This window comes from Neodiprion virginianus, chromosome 5, assembly GCF_021901495.1.
Source record: "Neodiprion virginianus isolate iyNeoVirg1 chromosome 5, iyNeoVirg1.1, whole genome shotgun sequence".
NCBI classification, from domain to species: domain Eukaryota; kingdom Metazoa; phylum Arthropoda; class Insecta; order Hymenoptera; family Diprionidae; genus Neodiprion; species Neodiprion virginianus.
Genome location: NC_060881.1, coordinates 26,143,066 through 26,165,526, shown reverse-complemented (window position 1 = coordinate 26,165,526; position 22,461 = coordinate 26,143,066). Strand labels below are relative to the sequence as shown.

General features: G+C 38.8%; 2 protein-coding genes across 8 annotated transcripts in view; one reads left to right on the top strand and one right to left on the bottom strand.

Annotated features, from left to right (window-relative positions):
* Nucleotides 1-22,461, top strand: part of LOC124306054 (GPI mannosyltransferase 2) — a 205,076-nt gene that overhangs the window by 35,141 nt on the left and 147,474 nt on the right. For 4 of the 5 annotated variants that reach the window (XR_006908508.1, XR_006908509.1, XR_006908507.1 and 1 more), the window contains one exon: nt 8,654-8,732. The exons of the other annotated variant lie outside the window; for it this stretch is intronic. The gene's annotated coding sequence lies outside the window, so the exon portion shown is untranslated. The remainder of the gene's footprint in view (nt 1-8,653; nt 8,733-22,461) is intronic. 5 annotated transcript variants of the gene reach the window in all.
* Nucleotides 4,439-22,461, bottom strand: part of LOC124306056 (steroid receptor seven-up, isoforms B/C) — a 98,529-nt gene continuing 80,506 nt past the window's right edge. For 2 of the 3 annotated variants that reach the window (XM_046766178.1, XM_046766180.1), the window contains exon 4: nt 4,439-6,605. In XM_046766178.1, the coding sequence (XP_046622134.1) occupies nt 6,331-6,605 (275 nt within the window). In that variant the 3' untranslated portion in view covers nt 4,439-6,330. The remainder of the gene's footprint in view (nt 6,606-22,461) is intronic. The other variant, XM_046766179.1, reaches the window with a different exon arrangement.

Below are 22,461 nucleotides of genomic sequence, written 5' to 3'. Positions count from 1 at the left end.
ACGGGTAAAGATGCTGAATCAATGTATAAAGTCGATGATGGATATCGTCCAATATACATGTTACATGGATAGTTTTCGAGACGTGAGATTTAGAAAACTATAAGAACGATGGCTTTATTAAAAAAACGACCGCCTTAACAAACAATACTATTATTATTATTATTATTATTATTGTTATTTATTATTATTATTATTATTATTATTATTATTATGATTATTGTTTTAATTTTTTATTGTGGTTGTTGTTATTATTATTATTATTACAATAATTATATCCCTTATACCCCCTGAAAATCTTCTCTATTATATAAGTAACTAGCTTCACGTAATTGCCACATTTATTTATATTTATATACGTATATTATATTATGTATATATACTTAAATAATTATCATTATTCAGTATAATATATGTATATATATGTATATATATATATACATATACATACATACATATATATATATATAATGGATAACCGCGTTTATCCTTATATCATTATCATTGTTGTGATTATATTTTACATTTTTATTCGTACATATATATGCATAGAATTAGATATTATGTATAATATGTGTACATATATGATGTAATGTATATGCATACATATATGTATAACACATGTATATCCGTATAATTTTTTTTTTATACTAGACGTATAAAAAGCACCGTTTCCAAAAAAACCGGGTTCTAATTTTCGACATATATCACATTATTTATCCTTCTCGCCTCAACTATTTATGTTATATATATATATATATATATCTGTTTGTGTGTGTGTGTGGGTGTATAAATTATAGGTAGGTGTATTATAAATTGTTTGTACGTATAATTGTATCGCCTATGCACATTTCTATTTTATGTACATGATATACACGCACGACGTATTTCTTAACTATTATATGTATAGTATAATATATGAGCTTTCCGTGCGAAATCAACGAACGCCTGATGTTCATCATTCGTCTTTGATTTCAGCAATTTTTGTTACAATTAAATCCTATCTGTTCATTCATTCGATTTAAACCACTTTATTTATTCATGGTTTTTGAAAAACCTCTGGAAAAATGTACCATTTACAAATTCTGAAAAAAAATCTTCACGTATCGGCTTTTTCCCCAGTTTCGACTGTACGGAAATTGATTCTACTTCCACTTGTTACAAGCCGTATCTGGATATTGTCAACTGTATGATTTCAGTTTAAAAATATGTTTTATGATGATGCAAAAAAAAAAAAAGTAAAATTTCAGATCCGAGACGGTGAGGATCAGACGATTATAGAGTTGGCACGGAACGCACTATATATTTGTGTGATATAGATACACGATGACAATGAATTATTCGTTACTGCTTTTTTTTTTTTTTTTGTGTTTTTCTACTATTTCTGGTTATGACTCAACAGCGATAAGGTGCACATAACATATTGTATAAATATGTACGTATAATGCAGCATTTATTATTATTTATTCACCATATTTTATCATTTTTTTTTTCCCCTTTTTTCTGAACATTTTCTTACAGCAAAATATACCTGATTCAACGTGTAGTCGTACGCATTTATGTTATTTTATGTACATCTAATCGCTCGAGATCGCTTGAGTGAAAATAAATATTGACGGATATTCTTTTCTTTTTTTTTTTTTTTTCTTAACGCCCAATCGGTATAGCATGGAAAAAATTGTTTATTCAAAGTTTTTTTTTTTTTTTTGCTTAAGAAAGTTCTTTTTTTCGGTTTTTGTTATCTGGTAAAAAAAAAAAAAAAAAAACAAATCAAATTTCTTACCTCGTGAAATGATTTTCTAATTCCAGTCTGGTTCATGGAATGACAAGTTTTACCGTATAACAATAATGCTAATGTTCAAACGCAAAGAATTGTGTAGTTTGATTTTTTTTTTTTTATTTGGGATGGAAACTCGCCAGGCGCGTGTTTAACTTGGTACGTTTGCAGTCTTCGTCGCTTATCATCATCGTATATTTAATCGTTTATTGTCGATTATCGACGCGATCTTGTTTTTTTTTTCTTCTTTTTTTTTTTTACATACCATCCTCAATGGAAGGGAGGGTGTTTAATTTATAATTATAATTTATTATTTTAGACTGATACAGTCTCCTATATCCAGTGTCTTAAATTATTTATAACACAGGCCTGCAAAAATTTTTTTCACACAATGATGAACGAATGAGTTGGTATATTTCCGACGTATTTTTATGCGCTGAATACAATTGCGCAGGCCTGTTTTTTCCACGACGTCAAAATTTCGAGATAATCCAATTCAAAAATGGCGTTTTCGACAATGATTTCCGTTTTTGACTCCAATTTTTGAATACCGCTTCATAAAATACGGTGACGAAAATGTATTTTACTTGCTTTGACCTACGAAAAGGCAAGATTATTTTAAATAAATTATAAAAAATATTTTCAACCCGAAAATATTATACTTTTTTTATTTTTTACATTTTTCAAGATATACAAACGTTTTATACAAGGTAATTTCAACGTGACAAGGGATTTTTGGTTTGATTCAAGTAACAGTTCGAGTCAAATGAAATTTTCGGATGAATAATATTTCTTTTTATGACTATTTGCGTGCGTGATAAAATTCTTTTAAAACACAAAATGTCGTTCTGTAGACAAAAACGCGTAGAATAAATTTTTTCACCGTACTTTATGAACCGATTTAACAGATGATGCGAATCAAAAAGTGCAATTTTCATAAAAAAAATGTCATTTTTAGATCGAAATATCTTGAAGTTCCCACGTGTTTGAAAAAACGGACAAAATATGTCGGAAAATACTGTGACTCGTTCGTTTAGCATTTTCTCAACAAAAAAAAAATAAAAAATTTACAGGGCTGTGTAATTATTCAATTATTTTTCGTTTACTTTTATAAAGTTTTTTTTTTTTTTTTTATTCAAATTTTCACTTTATGCAACAGCGTGTGTGTGTGTGTGTGTGTTTTTTTTTTTTGTATTTTCACATATGTGTACACTATACATATATTATAAGTAATTAAATAACGCGAGTGATAGATTGAATCGTATTTTTACTATATAATATTTAATATAATATAATATAATATTTAATACAATATAATATAATATAATATAATATAATATAATATAATATAATAAGTAAGTAAGTATAAGTAAGTAAACGTGTCGCATTAAGACTTCTCTATTATACACTAGTAATTTATGTTGCATGTACGTACGTATGTATGTATGTATATACATTACTTATACAGTGTAGGTACGTTCAACAATTAGGTATGTCAACAATAACCAAGCCCGCGATCTCGACCGCGCAGAGAAAAAGATGCATAGTGATATAAAAAGAGAGCGAGAAAGACAGAGTATAAAAAACGCGACGATATCTCAATTTTTTTTTTTAAACAAAATTACGCCAATTCCGAATACAATATCGGAAACATATACATATATTATAAACTCTGCGTAATTCAATTTTACACATGTAGTAATAATCGTAGTAGTAGTAGCAATAATGGTAATAATAATAATAATAATGGTGGTGGTGGTGATGATGAACGTTATGATGATAATGATAATATCAGTATCCATAATAATATAATAGATGATGATGACAATAATAATATTAATAATAATAATAATAATAACGAATAGGAAGCAGGAAAGAGAAAAAATAATAATATCGGACTACCGTGAACGTGAAACGGATGAATTATTGAGTTACGTTAAAAAAAAAAAAGAAAAAAATACAATTCGAAATTTGAAAATTCACTATCGTAACTTGATTGGCAATGAAGCGTTGATTGTTTGTAACGGAGAAATGGGTGAAGAAAGAAGTGCAAACATGTATTCAACGGAGGAAGAGAAACGAGCGCTGAAACGGGATGATGTAATAATGAGAATGTGAGAATATTGCGGAGTCGATTAGGAGGCTGTAATTATTGAGAGAAGGATCTTGACGAGGATCGCCAGATTCTAGTTCCATACATTCAAGGATAGCCGGGGAGTGATTACGAATGGAAATTTATGGCTTCTGGACACGGTGGATGCGTAAAGCAAGCGCAAAGAACTTTTCATCTCGAGAATTTGAGCGATTTCAGCGCGAATTCAGTTCTCGGTTTGTTGAATTTTAAAGAAAAAAAGGAAAAAAAAAAAAAAATTTTATTTTTATTTTTAACGCTCTCGCTTCATCTTCAATTTCGTCTCTCATATACCGAGACTTTGTAAATTTGAACGTTCCTCGATACTCTTCCTAGTTCTTATTATTCGAAGAGTATATCTACTTGTAAATGTGGTTCTTCTTCTTTTCCTCGATTCGCGTCGAACCCTGCACACCGGCGGATATCCGTCATCGACCATTTTTTCGTGTCCTTCATTTTCTCCGAATATGCACACATTCAGCATCCATTGTTAATCTGAAAATTTCGGCTCGTTCGCACAGACCGCGTTGTTCAACATCCCACGCGAAAAGCTCAGGCTCATTGACGAATGTTTTTGGCGGTTTGTAACTTTACAGTGTCATATGAATTCCTGAACTTCTTGCTTTCGGGGTTGAACCATCAGTCCGGCGATTCGATTTTTCTTGGTTAGAGAATGAATGAATGAATGATTGAATTGGCGAATGAATGAACGAATGAGTGAATGAATGAGCGAATGAATAAACGAATAATGAATGGATCAGAGGAATCAATTAATTGCGTTGAATCACGGTGGATTATATACACATGTTGAGATGATCTATTGTCCTTCAAACAATGAATAGTATCTATATTTTTGAACTTATTGAAATAAATCGTGAAATTTACTAGATTTCTTCAGTCAAAGATGTTGTACCATCCAATATTTATATTTACTTTTAACCAGTAATCGGTGAACCAAAATGTAGAATTGTAGTGCAGGAAGAGAACGGATTCGAATTTTTTTTTTGCAAATTTGGTATACTGATCACGTTTTTTGGAGGATCGAAAAACTTAAAATGTCATCAAATGTAAACTTTTTTAATTTTTCGAAAATTGTCCGAGGGATGCTATATTTTTCACATCTAGGGTATACGAATTTTATTTCAAGGAGTTCACGCATCGTTTGATTTTAGTACACTTCCTCAAATCGATGTAACTGATAAATGAATGTTTAAGTGGTTTTTTGAATTGTTATAATAGGAGTGATTAAGTCTCGATCAGATGGAAGGATTAGAGTGAATTGATAACAAATGAGATAATAAAACAACCAAAAACAACGAAAAATCGCATAAGACAGCAAAAGATAAGCGGTATAACTTGAGAACAGGTTATATTGGATTCTGATACCAATTTCAATTACTACGAATACAAAAATTCGAATTCGAAAACTAAACAACTTGGAGCGCGTCATTAAATGACTAAAATTATTCTACAGTCCTTTCTCGCGATAACGCTGATCAATAGTGCGAAGATTCGATCTCCGATATCTTTATAATTCCTCTGCAGCCCCGTGATCGGTCATATAACGAGAGAGGACTGTACGCCAAGTGAATTCAAAAGATGTGGTAAACAATTGTCAATTGGTTTCTGAAATTGTTGATCCACAGTAAGTACGATAATTAATCTTCACAGCGCTTCGACCTCTCATCTTCATATTTACAAACGCGTTCCAATATATCCTGCGCAATATTATAAATTGCATAATTTTTCAACTATCTTCCTAACTCTAGGCGCGGTCAGTACGCAGACTGTTTAGTATATATAATTAGTGCCTATATAGGTACAAGTGTCCGTAAATTTGGTAATCGCGAATCGTCATACCCACCGTTTTTTTTTTTTTTTTTTTTTTTTTCATTTACAGTGTAAATAATTTCGTTGCGGATATCCGTGATTCCATATCCTTGTTTCAACGGCAAGTATTTCAACTCTGTGTGAAACATTTTGATTAGGATCCGACGGCGTCGTTTTGCACTTTATTATCATATTACAACGTACAATGGTCGTTTCACAGCTCAGCTGGAAGAGTTTTCGTTCTATGTGACATTGAATTTTCGCGCTCATTCCTCAATCCTCGACGATCGGTGAAAGAGATGACGATGATGATGTTTTGGAGAGAAAATTAGAAGCCTAGGTGAAAACGGATTACTTTAGGGTGGGCTGGGGTTTTTCATTATTGTTATTTTTTTTTTGTTTTCTTTTTTTTTTTTTTTGTTTTTTGTTTTTTGTTTTATACACATACTGAACTCTGCCAACCGCAGAACGAACGGAACTTAGCCTCGCGTCACTGTCCAGATCTGTCAATTGTACCACTACTCTTATTCCATGCCGAATAAACCGTTCACCTTGCGAGGTATTACGCGGAAGCTAGCTGCCGCCAGACGGAGTGTCACATCGAGGGCATGTAGGGCCAGCTGAAGCTGCTTCCGGAGAGGAGCATGTCTCGGATAAGGGTCTCGATTGGCGTCTTTCCGACCAGCCGGACGAAGAACAGCTGCTCGATAACCTGCGACGACACTGTCCTCAGGGACGGGAGTCGCAGCAAGAGTTTGCCGAACCTCGTCGGCTGGTTCGGGTATTGCGTCCTGCAGTACTCCTCCAGGGCGCACTGCGACTTCTCCTGAAGGGACTCGATGTGCCCGACGTCCGACAGACCGCATGCGTCTGAAACAGAGGATCGAACAGTTGGAATCAGTCCAGCGTTGAGGGGTGGGATGGATGTTGGGTGAGAAGCTACCTGCGGGAATCGAGTTGGCATCACCTCATTTCGAGATTCGAGAAACTTGACCGAGTCCGCGGAATTCAAGAGACGCGAAACCAGTGCACGACTTTCGATGAAATCGAATGGTTTCACACTGCATACTTCAAGTTGTACTTTGGGTGACTTTTTGATGTATGAACTTTTCAGGGATTCGTTGGTGGTCTTTAAACTTTTTAGATTGAGGTTCAATTTTAGATGTGTTTCTAAAGCTTCATCGAACCAGTGGTTTCATGCTGGTTTGGATTCATTAAGTGGTGTAATTTGTAAACATTTGTTCAAATGATATCGAAAATTCGACACACCTAGTTCCACAGCGATTCTGATAGCGTGTAGAAAAGTAAACAAAGTTTTGAGCCATTTTGGTTTACAGATATTGCTATCTTTTGAAAAAATACGTTGATGTAGGGTATCGAACAATGAATTCCACGGTTGCGTCAACTACCTCAAGATTTTTGCACACGTAAATCGGAAGTGTACGAACGCAGGTAATCTTTCGAAAATAAACCGGCATTACAGTTTTCAATATGGTACCCATACAACAACCGTCGTTTAATGAGGACCTAATTATGCGGTAACTTATAAATCGAGTTTCTTTTCTTCTGGGGGTAGCCTCGCGCGATTTCAACAGGCTGGGTGAAATGTTAGGGACGATTTTGCCCCGGGGTACCAGACTGGTGAGAGTGCGGCGAGCTACGAGGGAACGTGAGTCCACATGTGCCAACTATAGACTATCGCACAAGTGTCAGAGACTAATCAAGCACACCGCAGTGTTAGTTTCCCGATTTTCCACCTATTACAAGCTTCGTCTATAACGCTTTGCGCACATTCTCGCATTCAGGATGAACCTGAAATGCGTCAGGGCTCAGAAACGTGATGTAGGTACCAGTAACATGTAGGAGCTACCCGCTGATCGTGAGCACTGAACCAACGCGTACCTATATGAACAAGAGTTCTTCCTCCGCTCGTCAGTGTCAGAATCGCCGTCACCGTCGGCGTCGATCCATTGTTCTCCTTTTTATTATTATTTTTTCATAGTGTTTTTTTTCCCCCACCTCCCTCTCTTCTTTACTTCTTTTTTTCTACTTCTTCTTCTTCTTCTTCTTCGTCGTTTTCTTTTTTTTTTTTCATTCTTACAACGCGCTCGCTTCTTTCAAAGCACTGATGCCTACGTTGGCTCTCCACTTAGGTACACGTAGAAAGCCCCATCAGCGGACAGACACTGTGCGTGTGACAATGTTCAAATATGTATTAATATGTTGGATTTAGAGTATAATTTAATCAAGCCTTGGCTATCTTGCCGCATTGTCAGCGGTGAGTGATTTTTTTCTTCTGTTTTTTTTTTTTATTACTTTATTTTATTATTGTGAATGAATGGTTGGCGTAATATCTGGTAATTTGTATGAAAAAAATTTCCAACATCTTATTACAATGACAAATAATTGGACGTCTTTTAACACGGTTCGAAAACATTTTTCGCCATTCGCGCGTTACTTCTGTTTAGCAGACTGACAACGATTTGCAACAATTTGAAAACAATCGTTACAACTTCGAGAGAGTTTTGTCGCCATCGTTGTTATATGTACAGAATAATATTACCCTGCGGTTTTTGACAAAGAACACAGAGTGCTGCCCACGTTTCCAGTCGGTATAGATTATCATAGACAAAGAACTACCCCCTCCTCCCCCCCCCATCCCCAGCTTCTTTCCCTAATAAAATCTGGCTCGATCCATGGCCCTTCGCTATGCGCAAGGGTCGTTATTACATAGGCACGTATACGTTGTTTCGGCGTACATACGCGCGTAGAAAATTGCGGTCTTCCCTCTAAAACCACGTTAGTCATCGTTCTTGGGGTGGCTTTTTGCCAGCAAATTACCCTCGATTTCAATACATGTAATAATATCCACGAGAGGTGTGGTTTTGCTTAATTAAATGATTCTTTTATACTTACAGACGTTGCCGAATGACGCGAAATACGGGAGGTTGTCCTGCATGGCCGTAGGATAGTTATTACACCTATACATATATACATGTAAGTACTTGAACGTATGATTGCACTAATGTAGTTACTTGTGCCATATTTTCTTGTGATTTGAACATTGTTTCAACTCCGTAAAAATTGAGTGAAAACTTTTTTCACAATTATGTACGAGATGCGGGTAGGTATGCATACGTAAATGGAATTTTTTGATTTTATCAAATGTGGCGAGTGGAATGTTTTTTTTTTTTTTTTTGATTCACAGAAATGTTATTTGATTCGTTGAAAATGTGGTCTGAAAAATAATTTGTATTATGAAGTGAAACCACGTTTGACGAGGAGAATGAAAAATGGTGCGAGTACCGTCGATCAAAAATTTAAAATTGAAAAAAAAACGAACGAAAACTGTTTTTTTTTCCCTTGCAGTTATTTATCGCTTGAATTAACGTGTGAATTTTTTTCTTTTTTTTTTTCTTATTAAATGGCCGGACTTTTTAATCCTATTTTCATTTACTTGAAATAAGAAAAAAAAAAAACCTTTATCGCCATGTCTGGTAAACTCAACAAACTTTGTTCTTTGTGTACTTGTACAAATTATAGCATAACACAAGTTTTCCACACAATTACGCGAGATGAAATACAATTCAGTGTTCGTAATATGTTAGAATGATTGAATTTATTTCAAAAAATCGACTAAATACTCCGAGAATTGTTACACACAATGGTCCGTCGTTTGCTGTAGTTTAACGCGCACGCGCGCACAATCGGAACGCAGTTGTTTGCAGGATGACCAACCGTCATAAATTAATACGACAATTGGCCGCGTCGTATTTAACCTAAAAAAATGTTGACACCCGTCGGCGTTGAGCACAGCTATCAGCGTCAACTGTAAAAAAATTTTGAGGTTACGTTCGCGACGGTTGGTCAACCTGGCACACGAAATGCTCTCGGATTTTTTTTTTTTTCTTATTTTAGCGCACGCGCATCAAACTGCAAAGCAGACGACGGATCTCGTTCCATCGTTAGCAATTCGCACCGTATGGCGAGTGTAAACTAGGTAGGAAGAAGCGATCGTCGGGTGTTGTACGACCCTGTAGAAAACATCGTGTGTGTGTACACGTATAGAACGGGGCGTGAATCTATGGAAAAGAATCGGTGACGGGTTGGTTCCCCGCGGATGGAACCGTCATATAGCTGTCGCTCGGTCGGAGGTAATATCTCACGGGATATGCTACCATCCCTTACTCCCTTCCTCTCTTTTTCTCCTTCTCTCTCTCTCCCGCTCTCTTTCTCTGTCGCTCTCTCGCTCTCTGGGAGTTTTGAAGGAGTTTTTACGGAGTCTCGATCTTTAATCACAGCTCGACCTTCCATTGTCAGTGACGTCACCTCCGACTCGGAAGGGTGCTCCGGGGACCCCGGGGGTGGCTGAGGGCGCTTTGTGTGTCGCCCGCTGATCCCTCTTCGCGTCATTTGTCTCCGGACGACGCCTTATTTGTACGCTCGCGTCCCCCTCGCCCTCTCCTTCCCTCGTCGTCACCCTCATTCTCTCGGATTTTCGCCAAACCTTTGCTGAATCGTCGAATTTCGTTTAGAGCGGATTACACCGGCAAAGGTCGAGGAGGCGCGCGGTTGGATATGCCTTTGCACTTTTGCTCAATTTTTTTTTTTTCTGTTTTATCTCCAAAACTGAAGACCATATCTTACGAATTATACTTTATTTAACATTTTTCTTCTCGTTGTCATCCTCGCTTCTGGCTCGAGTTGTCTTACTTTTATATATTATATGTATATATATGTATACGTTTATACAGATTTTACAATTTATCGAACGTTCAGATTTGTTGTATTTAATTTTTTTTAAATCTTTGTTACCGTCTCACTTGGCGGATAATTTACAATCAATCGTGGTACATTTAGTAGGTTCTCAGTACATTCTTTTCTTTTCACTATCTCCAATTACGATGTAAATTCGGATCGTTTAACGGTGTGATTTTTTTTTTTCTCATTCAATCTCATATCATACAACTTTACAACCGGTAATTTACGACTTATGCACTTCAATGCTTTTCAATCGAAGAGAGAAGGATTATAAGAAACTTACGACGGGTACCGTGGAGTCCCATCCCTTTTAAATACATGCGGTGGTAAAAAGTGGTTCTTGCTGCGGCTCTCTTGACACATTACGCAACTCGCGTATAAAAGTTGACATAGATATCTGCCTACTTGGCGCAATATGTTACAACCACGGCATATATATATATATATATATATATATATATAGGGTGTAATTTATTACAGAAATGGACACGTGTATTCATCGTTAATCAAACTAGGTATACGTATATAATATGTATAATAATACCTACTACTACTACATTTATTGTACGTATATGTAATGCGATGCGACGGAGTGAAATATGTTTCAATCGTTCGATTGACGAGCTCAATTAAACCAGACTCCGAGGAATCTGCACCGTCAACTGATCGACTTCGAAGACGCCGGTAAACAAACGGATTGGATCTGACTTATATGTATAACACGTACGTACATAATGTAAGTTTCGTGTATGCAAGTATCTACTTGTACGTATTCATTGCAGGCGCTTCTATTTAAGTACGGTGACCAACTGCTTTATATAGGTACTGCTGCAGCACGGGGCCCAATTCACAGCATCAATTCATTCAAATGAACCCTGTTTAGTGGTTGCCGCGTCTTCTTCTTTGCATGCGTCGCGTATAATACACATATATATATATATATACATATACATGTATATACGTACGACGTTAAACGGTATGGCGCCTCGTCGACTGGCCACCACTATAAATTAACCAATCTTAACTGCCTCATCTGCACTTGTATCATTCTTCTTATTATTCTTTCTACATCTGCATGCTTTTATGAATATTGTAAAAACGCAATACGCGTGCATATCTTTTGCATTTAAGATATTGAAAGTTTCGCAAATCTTTATGCAACTCTAGTATGTACCTATTAGCTGGAAGAAAATCGGTAACCGCAAAACTGTATTTTAGATTCGGAAACAGCGTGACGTTCCTGATGCGAATTTACATTATTTCATCGCGAATCATTTGCAGCGCGCGTAAGAAAACAACCCCGTTAAATTTATCGCCGGTTTACGAATAAACGACAAACATTGACCAACGTCGTATAACTATGTATATCTAGGACACTTGAAAATGTGCACGCAGCAGCTGTTTATCTTATATACCTGCTGTTTGTAGCGCCGTTCTGCGCATACCGACGATTAGGAAATACGTGACCGTCGCTGCATCGCCACGCGAGGACAGTTCTATAAGCATGTAAATCACCGCCGCCGTTCCGCATCTCCCAGAAGTTGGGTACGAATACGTGTAGACGTAATTATGCGTGCACGGTATCTTTTTTTTTTTTTTTTATTTTCACTTGGTGCGTTTTTCACCGTGAAACGGGATCGTTCGACGCTTAAACCGAGACTCTGGTATCACGTTGACTATAACCCATCGTCTTGGTAGTACCTACTCGTGTTATACAATGAGAGAAATTTCATGTTCCGGTTACCGCTCGGTCTTTAACTATTTTCATTTTTTACCGCAATAGAGAAATATAGTTCTAGGTAGATAATGAAAATTAGTTTTCTAGCTGTTGTCGGAAAGTCTGGTATCCGTTACTGTTCGTTCTCGTTACGATCACTGTTGCTACATGTTCTTGCTACTGTTGCGAAAATTTAATGCTCGTGCGACGATAAATTGTAGAGTAAACCTCGGAAACTGATTTTGCGTTGCAATAACCAAAAACAATATTCAAACAGTTTTTTCAACGATATCTGTTTTACTGAATTTTTCTAGTTACCCTGACAAATGAAATTTTTCTCAGTGTAATGGAGTAATCGGTGAAAATACGAGGTTTCACTTTGCATTATACCTACATACATCGCACATGCTGTAAAGTTGAATTGATAGATGAACAGCCGACTACTCGGTTGTATATCAATGTCCGTTGAAAACGTGCGTTTAAACGCTTTGGCACGGACAATCGCATTTTACAGGTATAATGATGCACCTTTGCTTTATCTTCATGTCCGATACACTTTATATATATATATATATATATATATATATGCTGTGTGTGCATTATATTTATACGTGCCAGTAAAATAATTGATCATTGCGTACGAGATGAGACGATTCTCAATACGTCGCGACGCTCAGACGCCGTCTCGGGACGGAATGTGTTCAGCCTGTGCTATAAAAACCCTCATCGTCCAGTCGACGACCATCGAGAATCGCAGATCTTTAATGATCACTGGATGCTAAGCTTCTTCGTTGCATTCGTTACGAGTCTCAGGTGATAATTGAAGACCTTCATATGCCGGCTTTTATGTACATACCTATACGTACGGAGGTACGAGACGCGGGTTAGACACGAGGATTATTAATTAATAAGTAAGATTGAAATTTGACGAATTATAGTAAGTCGTGTACAGGCTTTAAACTCTTGTTTACTTTAAGAAAAAAAATGCAAGATTCAGCCGAAATTGGTGGTTCGTTAATACGACGAAAGCATCAATTGCCAACAACGTAAAATTGTTTATACTTTTTTTTTTGTATTTGTTTTCACAATGTTTCACGTCGCGTTCAACGCTGTACCGTTTGATTTGTCGGACCGTTGTTTCCGATCTTTCGAAATCTTGTGTCCCTGGAAATATCGTTATTGTAACAACGAGGTACCTCACTCAGCTGTGATTACGGGGTTTTGATGTGCGTCGGCGACGTGACGTCCTGAAAACTTTACACGATGTACAGGGTATAACGGTGTATACAGGGTAGAGAGTGTGTGAGAGAGGGTGGGAAATGGACCCTGGGACATGAGTTACACGTCGTAATAAGCCAGCCTCCCGAGTGGTTTATACCCTGGGACGACGAGGAGACGCCGGCGTCTCGACGCACTGCAAAAGCTGTAACTTTTACACTCCGCCGCGATGAATTAAATCCCGCACTCTGGTAGCTTCGACTAATTAACCATCCTCGTTGTCGTTCATGTCGATTCGACGGCGTCGGGACGCTGGAATTTTCTTCTACCTTCGGTATTCGACGAATCTTCGACGATACTTGAAAATTAAAAATCGCAGTATCCTTGAATAATGAATATTATTCCTGTTCGATATCTCAAACGCAGAAACGGAATTCCAACTCACAAGGACGGTCAAATCCCAGGTCGAACTCTACGATTTGATTACTTTTTTTAATACGTTACAGTGGACTAAAAACTAAACGAAACGTAGTTTTTTTTTTTTTTTTTTTTTATCTACCATTAAGAATTTAAGGAGGTGAAACCACCGTGCAAAGTATTATTAAGGTACGTCAAGAGGCGATCTGGCATTTTCACCCACGAGAACATAATATTTTCCAACCAATTCGATTTGGAATAGTTTTCTCAAAACGAGAAATGAAGAATGTAATTTTCTCAATACAAAAAAAAAAAAAAAAAAAAAAACTCCCAATGTCTCGACGACTCATCAATCAGAATTTGATCGAACTAACCGAATCCATTCTTCGCTGTACGGTTAAAGAAGAAGTTTCATTTGATTTGAGCAAATTGCTTGATGCGTAAATTTTTGTTGGGAACAAACAACGTTTTGGCGGTAGTACGAAAATATTTGCTTGCGACGAGTGCGGATTTACAAGTCGGTCGAGTATCACTCGTATACGAACGTAGAGACGAAGTGTCCTACCTGCCTCATCGAGACTCTTTTTCTGGCTGACCACACGATGTGTATCGGATATCACAATATTGTGAAGGTCCATCCCGTGTGTAGGTATACCTTTGGCACGGACCTCCCTGTCTGTTTCAGAGAAAATTGTTTCAACACATGCGTGGTGAGTGAGCGCGTGTGTGTGTTTTTGTGCGGGGATAGGCTCCCGGCGTAGAAAGGACTCGATAATTATCATAACAACGTGTATATTTAGGCTGGCATACTCTATCAGCAGGATGCATCGAGCTCCGCGCATTATGAACATAGGTGTCGTACAAGAGAGCCCGTTTACGATCACATTGTGATGTTAATAGCGACAATGCCAATCCCATTACTAGGGTTACACGGTATTCTTGGATAGACGAGGCGCGGTTATCCTCACCAGACCAAGACCGAGGACACCAGAGGCCTTACGGGGTTTCGTTTACCGTCGAAAAACCCCGTCGCTGCACCGCCGCATCTCTCATGTTCACTCTTCTCTCTCTCACCTCACAGGTTTCTTCCTTTCTTTCTTATTCTTCTTATTCTTATTCTTCTTCTTGTTTTTTTTCGTTTCTTTTTTACCATGATACGAAGGTACCGGGGCGAGCAGGTAATAGGTCAACTTTTTCCATAGATCCAGAGACCCGATGGGCCACCATGCCATACTCGTGACTACGCGTTTATAGTCTACCCTACACCCGTATGCCAGACTGTAATAAGAGTGTTTTTGGTCTCGAATGTGGTGGCATGGTTCACTTACTAGACGAGCTATTTCTGAGAGTGTAGTGAATTCGGTTGTACGTTGTTTTAGGCATAGGTTTGATTGAGTACGTTGGATCAAGTTGTTTGAACATTGGGAAAATGGTCTATGTGACTCGATTTGGTACCACTTTAGTTTTAAATCGAACATGAATTTTGGACACGGTTTCAAACATCTACCGTCTAAATAGGAATTTTATGCACGGTGCAAGGTGTAGAAGGAACACAATTACTTAGGGTCTGTTTCGATAAACGGGTCAATCATTCATAGCAGTTTGTTAAAAAAGGACGATGAGACTATAATCTTGACTACTATGTTTGGAACCGCGGAGAAGGTATCGCTTGAACAGTTAACAAGGATATAAACAGTAGAGAATAAGGATTTTTTAACAATACAATGACACGTCGCTATTTTACTATACTGTCATGTTCACGAGAGAGATGACTGTATAAAACATCGACTTATCCTTCGCTCTCTCGTCGTCTTTGGTATCTTTACTCTTTCAATAACAATCGGGATCCTTTCGAATCGCAGCACAATGGTACCTACACCAAATCTCTTATTGCCATGTTCAACTCTGAGAAATTTGGTATTCTCGGTCTTGCCGGTTACTCAGAGGCACTTTGCCAACCTGAACTGGCGATAAACTAATTCTTAGTACATCCGTATCCCTGATTCTGTAAAACTTTCTATGCTTTTCTGCAACCCGGTTCACAGAACTACGTACACATGGACGTAGCTCCGTTAACTCGTGTGTATTTGAGAACGATACTACGAGTAAAGCGTATTTCAGGAGTAAGTGTAAGTTGGCGGGATTCCTGTTCGTGTGAAATACACCCAGGCATACGTGTGTGTATTTATATGCACGTTGTTCTTAGGCGTCGTTGGGTTGTAATGATTCCACGGACCGGTTCTGCTCCCGTGCTTCTTCTTCTCTTTTCTCTTTTCTCTTCTCTCTTTTCTCCACTCTTCAGCTCCGGGCAAAATGTCAACAGGCGCCCGTTGTCACCCCGTATAACGGCCCGCTTAGAGAATTACCAAGCGTTGGGGTGCCGCCGCACAAAAGGTCGTGAACTTTTCGCGCCGTATAATCCGCTCGAGAGTCGTCCTCGTCCTCATCGTCGTCGTCGTAGTCGTCAAGGATCTCCGCGTCTTTCCGGATAGGTGCTCACTTTTTATTGTTTACATTTAACGTTCCCCTCTCTTTTATCACCCTCTCGATCTTTACACCATGTGTCTGGTAGTACACCGTGATCTCGACTCCGTCATCAATGGGATGAAATAAATAAACCATCCGAGTCCATTTCCTGTAACGTTGCGTTTTAGGCATACGAATTTTTACGCTTCGTATCAATTTTCATTACTATCTACACGTTAAGTCGCCGGGGTGGTGGTTTGGAAGACAAAAGCGATCGGGGTGACGATGTACCCAATCGATGCAACACCGTCAGTCTCGGTTTCGCTCTACTCCAGCATTCTCTAGATGGTATAGGTGAGACTGAAAACTGAACGAGCTATTCGACCAGGCTATAATACGCCTAGCGGTGGAATCTATTGATAAATTCAGTGGCCTCGGTAAACAAAGGGGCAACAATGTCAATTATTCCCGGGACCGATTGCCGCACCGGGTTCGCAATTAATCGGCACCAATGCAGAGCACAACTTTCAACGATGTGGTAATTAATTGCCCGCGAATATCGCCCGTCCTGTATCGTTATTATAGTATACGACGCATTCGCGCCGGTATTAATGCACAATGTACACCATGCATCGCTATGCGGAAGAAATTGTTTCGTGTTTTTTTTTTTTTTCTGGGGTCGAACGGTTATTCAGAAAGATGAGAATTGCCGAAGAGCACATGTTCGTGTAATTTTTTTTGTCAATCCCATCTGGAGTCTCTTGGTTTACTTCAGGATTTGTATCGGAGTTTAAGGATCCCTTTGGATTTTGACCAGTCGGAAATTAGATCCTCTCGTTATTTCCGATACCTATATTCACCGATCCTGGACAACGTATTAAGACATGAATAGTCGCGAGGGTGGCTGGAAGTTGGGAGAGCCAGCCACGTTGGCAAAGCGTTGTCACATCGTCTGGAACGAGCTGTTTCCAGCTGACGCCAGCTTAGACAATGGAGTGATCGAGCCCGAGCACCAAAGGGTTCCGCGACCGTAAACCCTGGGGTGAAAATGTCACTGTCTGAATGTCACAGGATGCCTCGAGTCGTATTGGATCCACACGATTCCGGACGGCGGGAGGGAGAAGTACCTAGGCGAAAAACCTCACGTGAAAGAAATGACAAATGTCATCAGAATCACGATTTTTTGTGGTTTTTTTTTCTGCGTTTACCGCAAATTATCAGTCAATCACTTTTCAGTTATTGATTGATGATAGGAATGACGACTTTGACCTTCTTGTAACGATACCAGACCCTATGATCACGCATGCTACGAACAAGTTCTTTTCGATGCCAACTTCGAAGATTAGAACGGAGCTGTAATTAATGTACAACGCTCCGTTATCAAATCTCACTCGACGCAAAAAAAATCTTTATTGACCACGGGGCTCGAAGATTCGAAATATTACCATTACATTATGCCACCACAGTTTACCATATTATTACCAGAAGATCAAACCGTTGAACGATGTCATTTGCTTGGAGGAGGGGCTGGATGGTGTGAGTCGAGTGAAAAAGGCAATTTTCAACCTTTTTTTTTTACTCTGATCGCACCAGTTTGTCGTGTTTATGGTTTTTTTTTTCCAATCTCTCCTCTCTTTTTTCTCCTCCCTTCGCCGTGCTATCAAAGTGGCATCAAGGCGTAAAATTATCATTTTTGAGAGGGTGGTTTGTGTACGTTTAGACGTGGAACGAAGCAAAGGGTTCGCCTCACGGCGCGGGGGGATCGCACAAATTTCGGTTGTTATAAAACACCGGCGTTTCACCCCCGCATGCGTTGTTATGACGAAAAACCGTGCACCGCAGTCCCTCGATGCTTTTGTACATATTTTATCGCCTGCCAAAGTTTTCCGTAACAAAATACAGGGAGTTTGGTCCGAGATTGCGCTTCCGAGAGAAATAATCCTAACGCGATTTCCCACCATCCAGATTAGAAAAGGGGTTTCGAGGCTCGGTTGTACCGCTTCGTGTAATCGAATGGTCAAAGCTGGAACCTTTGTTGTTGTTTTGTTGCGTAACAATTCGCAGCTGCTTATTCAACGTACCTGCGGTACAGCAGAAATTTATTGGTCAAATATTATATTGTAACGGTGTGTAAATATGAATATGGTAATCGAGGTTAATTTATGGGTGTGAAAATATCGTTGAAAAAACAAAAAGAACTGCCTTTATTACAATTACCAGTCTTTGATTTTTGTCCGTCGATGGTTATTTATGGAGTATATAAAAAGTATCATGTCTGCAGGTGTGTGCTGTACATGGAAATGTGAGAGAAAAATCGATGTAAGGTTATAAAATTAATAAAAATTCGTATCACGAAGCACGTTATTACTTATTAACCAACGTGCAGCAGCTCACGTTGTATATTCCGGTTCAGTTTATTTACTGATCGGTACTCGCGCACTGTCAGCCGACTCGCGTGGAATACTAATTGAAAAGTCGTCCAGCGAAACGGAGCGACCTTCGAGACTGCGAAAGTATTAACGCGTCGCATTATACAGCGTTAAGCAGCGTTCGGGGGGCTGTCGTTGAATTACGTAAAGCAATTTCTCGTCTTTCGAAATTTGACGACGACTGATCGAAAAGACGATTATAAGATAAAACCAACAACGGCCCCGTTTTTCATTTGTCCGAAACCTCGACGGCAGATCATATCCAACGAACTGCAATTTGAATTGGGGTGATTCGAACTCGCGGAGCAATCGCGACTCGCCGTTTAAGCGTAACGGTCGCTCAGCCGCAGGACGCCACCGTCAGATGGCGCGCTGCGCAGTCGTTCCAAAGCCTTTTCCCGTCGGTTGGCGCGATGAATTTTCTCAGGAAACGCTCGGCATGCGTACAATTGTACGTTTTCGCCTGTTTAATGATCGGATACGTCGTCAGCTCGTGTCGCGTGAACCACCTCGTATCTCTCCGTGGCGCAGCGAACGTCGCTAGGTTGTTCGTCCATCCGTATGTCCAGCGGTATCATGTTTTCGTAATAAATTCGTGTTGAATATTTAGAGGCTAAGTTTTACATATTTAATTTCTCCGCGTGCGGTATATGTATACGTGTCCGGTGCTTCGAGCTGTTGACTTAGCCGCGGCGTGATCCTCTTAGGCTGAAATAGCGAGTCAGGTGTGTAACCTTCGTATTATTATTTCATACCCGTTAGATTTTCTCCCTTTATAACAAAACGGACGAACCATGAATAATAATATTCTTCAACGTTTGTGGACGGCATCGAATTTCGCTCCAAATTTGTATCAGAAAATTTTACGTCTTTACCATATTTACACTATCCGCGAACAGCTGGACTAGATATGGGAATATCGTCTGCATTGTTTCATCCTTTGCCACCTCTTCGGGTTGGTATCGTAACTGTATTACAACACAGGCATGCAAGTATAAGGTTATCGCACGAGGAAGAAGAAGGTGCTATTTCTTTCTCGTGCCTCGTAGCCTCGAACGGATTTTCTTTACCGCCGTTTAATGATCAATGTTCCCCGCGATACATCGTTTGGTGTAAGTACGCACGTATAAGGCTTGTATCTGAACTTGCAGCATATGTAGCCATCATCATCCACGGACACTGGACGCGGTCCTCCTATTACTGCGAATATACGTTATATACAAGGTGTGTACAGTGGAATGGAGAAACGGAATTACGATTGTATTAGTGAGTCGGATACGGGGGAGGAGAGGCGACTTGTGCAAGTGTAAGTCTCTAAGTATATAAGTGTAGAATTCTGGAGTGAGTAACTGGTTTTCTCTAGCCATTACTTTGCTCGACGTCACGTATCATATAAATACTGCCCTGGTGTATTGCGCGTTTATAACCGACGGCGTGCCTTACCTGTGCAGGACTCTCGACGAACCGTGGATTGTATATTTGGAATTATGCGCGAACGAGAATAAGAAGAGATTTAACAAATAACAACTGCTCAAATAAACTTTGAAAAAAATTTTTTGTACAGATATCAATGCTGCCGTGATATCTACGATGAATTGATATCGATATTACGCACTAATATCCGAACACCAAACTTCGGCGTAAATGCGGAGCACGATGAATTGAAACAATTAACTGTAATCATAGTAATTAAGTACTAAACGAGGTGCCGAGCATTATATCTGTAACACATTCAACGGCGGTGATGACTGCGTTAGTTGCTTGAATACTATTTAGATGCCAGTTTTTCTTGTTTTTTTTTTTTTTTATCTTCACCTAAGATTTAGCGCGAAACGATTATAACACTCTCAAATGGCAGCAGGATGTGTATTTTTGCGAAGGACATGTTTTTTTTTTTATTTTTCGTTTTTTATTCATTCCTCTTGCGAGTCATACCTTTCGTTGTGCAAAAAAAAAAAAAAAAAAAACGACAAGAGTATACCCACGTTACGTAACAGAAAAAAAAGAAGATCCTAGTTATGCCCGTAGCAAAAAATTGGTTTCGAAAACGATCTATGATGATTTACGATCATTAATTATACAGAGTTTACGTAATATTTATTTTTGTAAAATATTTCTTACCTCGTTATCGAATAATTCAATTCAACATAACAATCTATACAACGGCATGAAAGGTTTGAATTAAAATCGTTGAATATTTCATCGCTGTGTACATAATACGAAGAGAAATTGTTCGTATAATTTATGAAATACACATACATGTATTTTATCTCAGATTGTATGTATATATATATATATATGTATATTTACAGATGCACTTGTTTCCGCAAAGAGACAATTATGACCTTGCGTTGTGCGTCTCGCATATTGGCTAGATACGCGAACCGATCGTCCTTCTTCTCGAAGCTTATGTACCATTTTTATTTTTGTTTCACCTCATCGAATAAAGTTGTATTATAGTTGCATGTATTCCGCTACTTCCGTGCCAGGGTTAGACCGATTTTCTTTTCTATCTTCTTATTTTTTCTTTTTTATTTATATCAATACCCACATTTCTGGTTGTTACTTGCACGACCACGCACCGTATGTTGATTTTTAATCAATGTACCTCTGGCAATTTTCCATCCTGCGACGACATAATAACAAACGCCAATGTCACATATATTCAATATTTTGTGGATTCGAAAGAAACTGTCGTAGCAAAATATTCAAGTCGAACGTATTTAAACGTTACGTTGCACCGACTGGACTCCAGTCGTCGGAATTCCATTTCAGTGTTTTTTTTTCTTTTGTAATTATAAATTCGTAATAGTCACGTAGACATCGGTGGTAATCTACAATATTAACTGTCAGCGAAATGAATTGTGTACCTCGAATTAGCAGTTCCAAATTAATGTTCAGTTGGCCTGATTTTCATTTGTAAGAATATCTCATACCTATAACCGTTAATTGCCGGATAAGCGAACCGACTAAGAGTTACGGTTTCAGAAAGGTTGAACCTTGATCCTTGACGCGAGTCTAAATCCAAGCTTTCGCAAGACTGATCGCAAAGTCTACGAATTCGTTACAATATGTTCCCAATTTAATTGTCGTATAAAATTGATCGGGTTCTATTTCGTTAAAGAAACGGCCTCTCCGAAAATAAGAAGCATACGGCACGTGTTCATCTTCATACAGAGCAACGCCGACTGCTGAGAGACTCGTTGTTCCCGTTTCTCGTGTGGTCGATCCGCTCGAGCTATTCTCTATGGAAAGACGATTGGGCACGGAGGGCAATTATCTGCCTTTGATATCTAAATATACACTAGCACTGGTACCGCATCGGTTCCGATATACCATTTGACGCAACATGAACGAAGAGGCAGCTAGTCGCCGATCCGCCGAAAGCTCTGGGACACAATGATGCTTGTATACCGATGAAACGACTCTGATCGGTGCCTAATTGTCGGTGAGGTAAAATTTCCGTTCACCCGAAGCGGTGTATTCGTCGTGGAAAATCATTGCGTCGAAAAAGGCGTCATCCGCACGCCGGTCTGGCTGCTTGAGCTTGAGCTTGAGCTTGAGCTTGGTGCCGTGCAATAAATCTCGACAGGCGTTGCTCAAGAGACGGGAGGCTTCCTTCCAACCTCTACGGTGTCTCTCGATGTCGGGTACGCCCATCCTTGATTTATGCCTTGCCCGAGATACAGCATTGGGGCATCCACTATTACCAACTCCC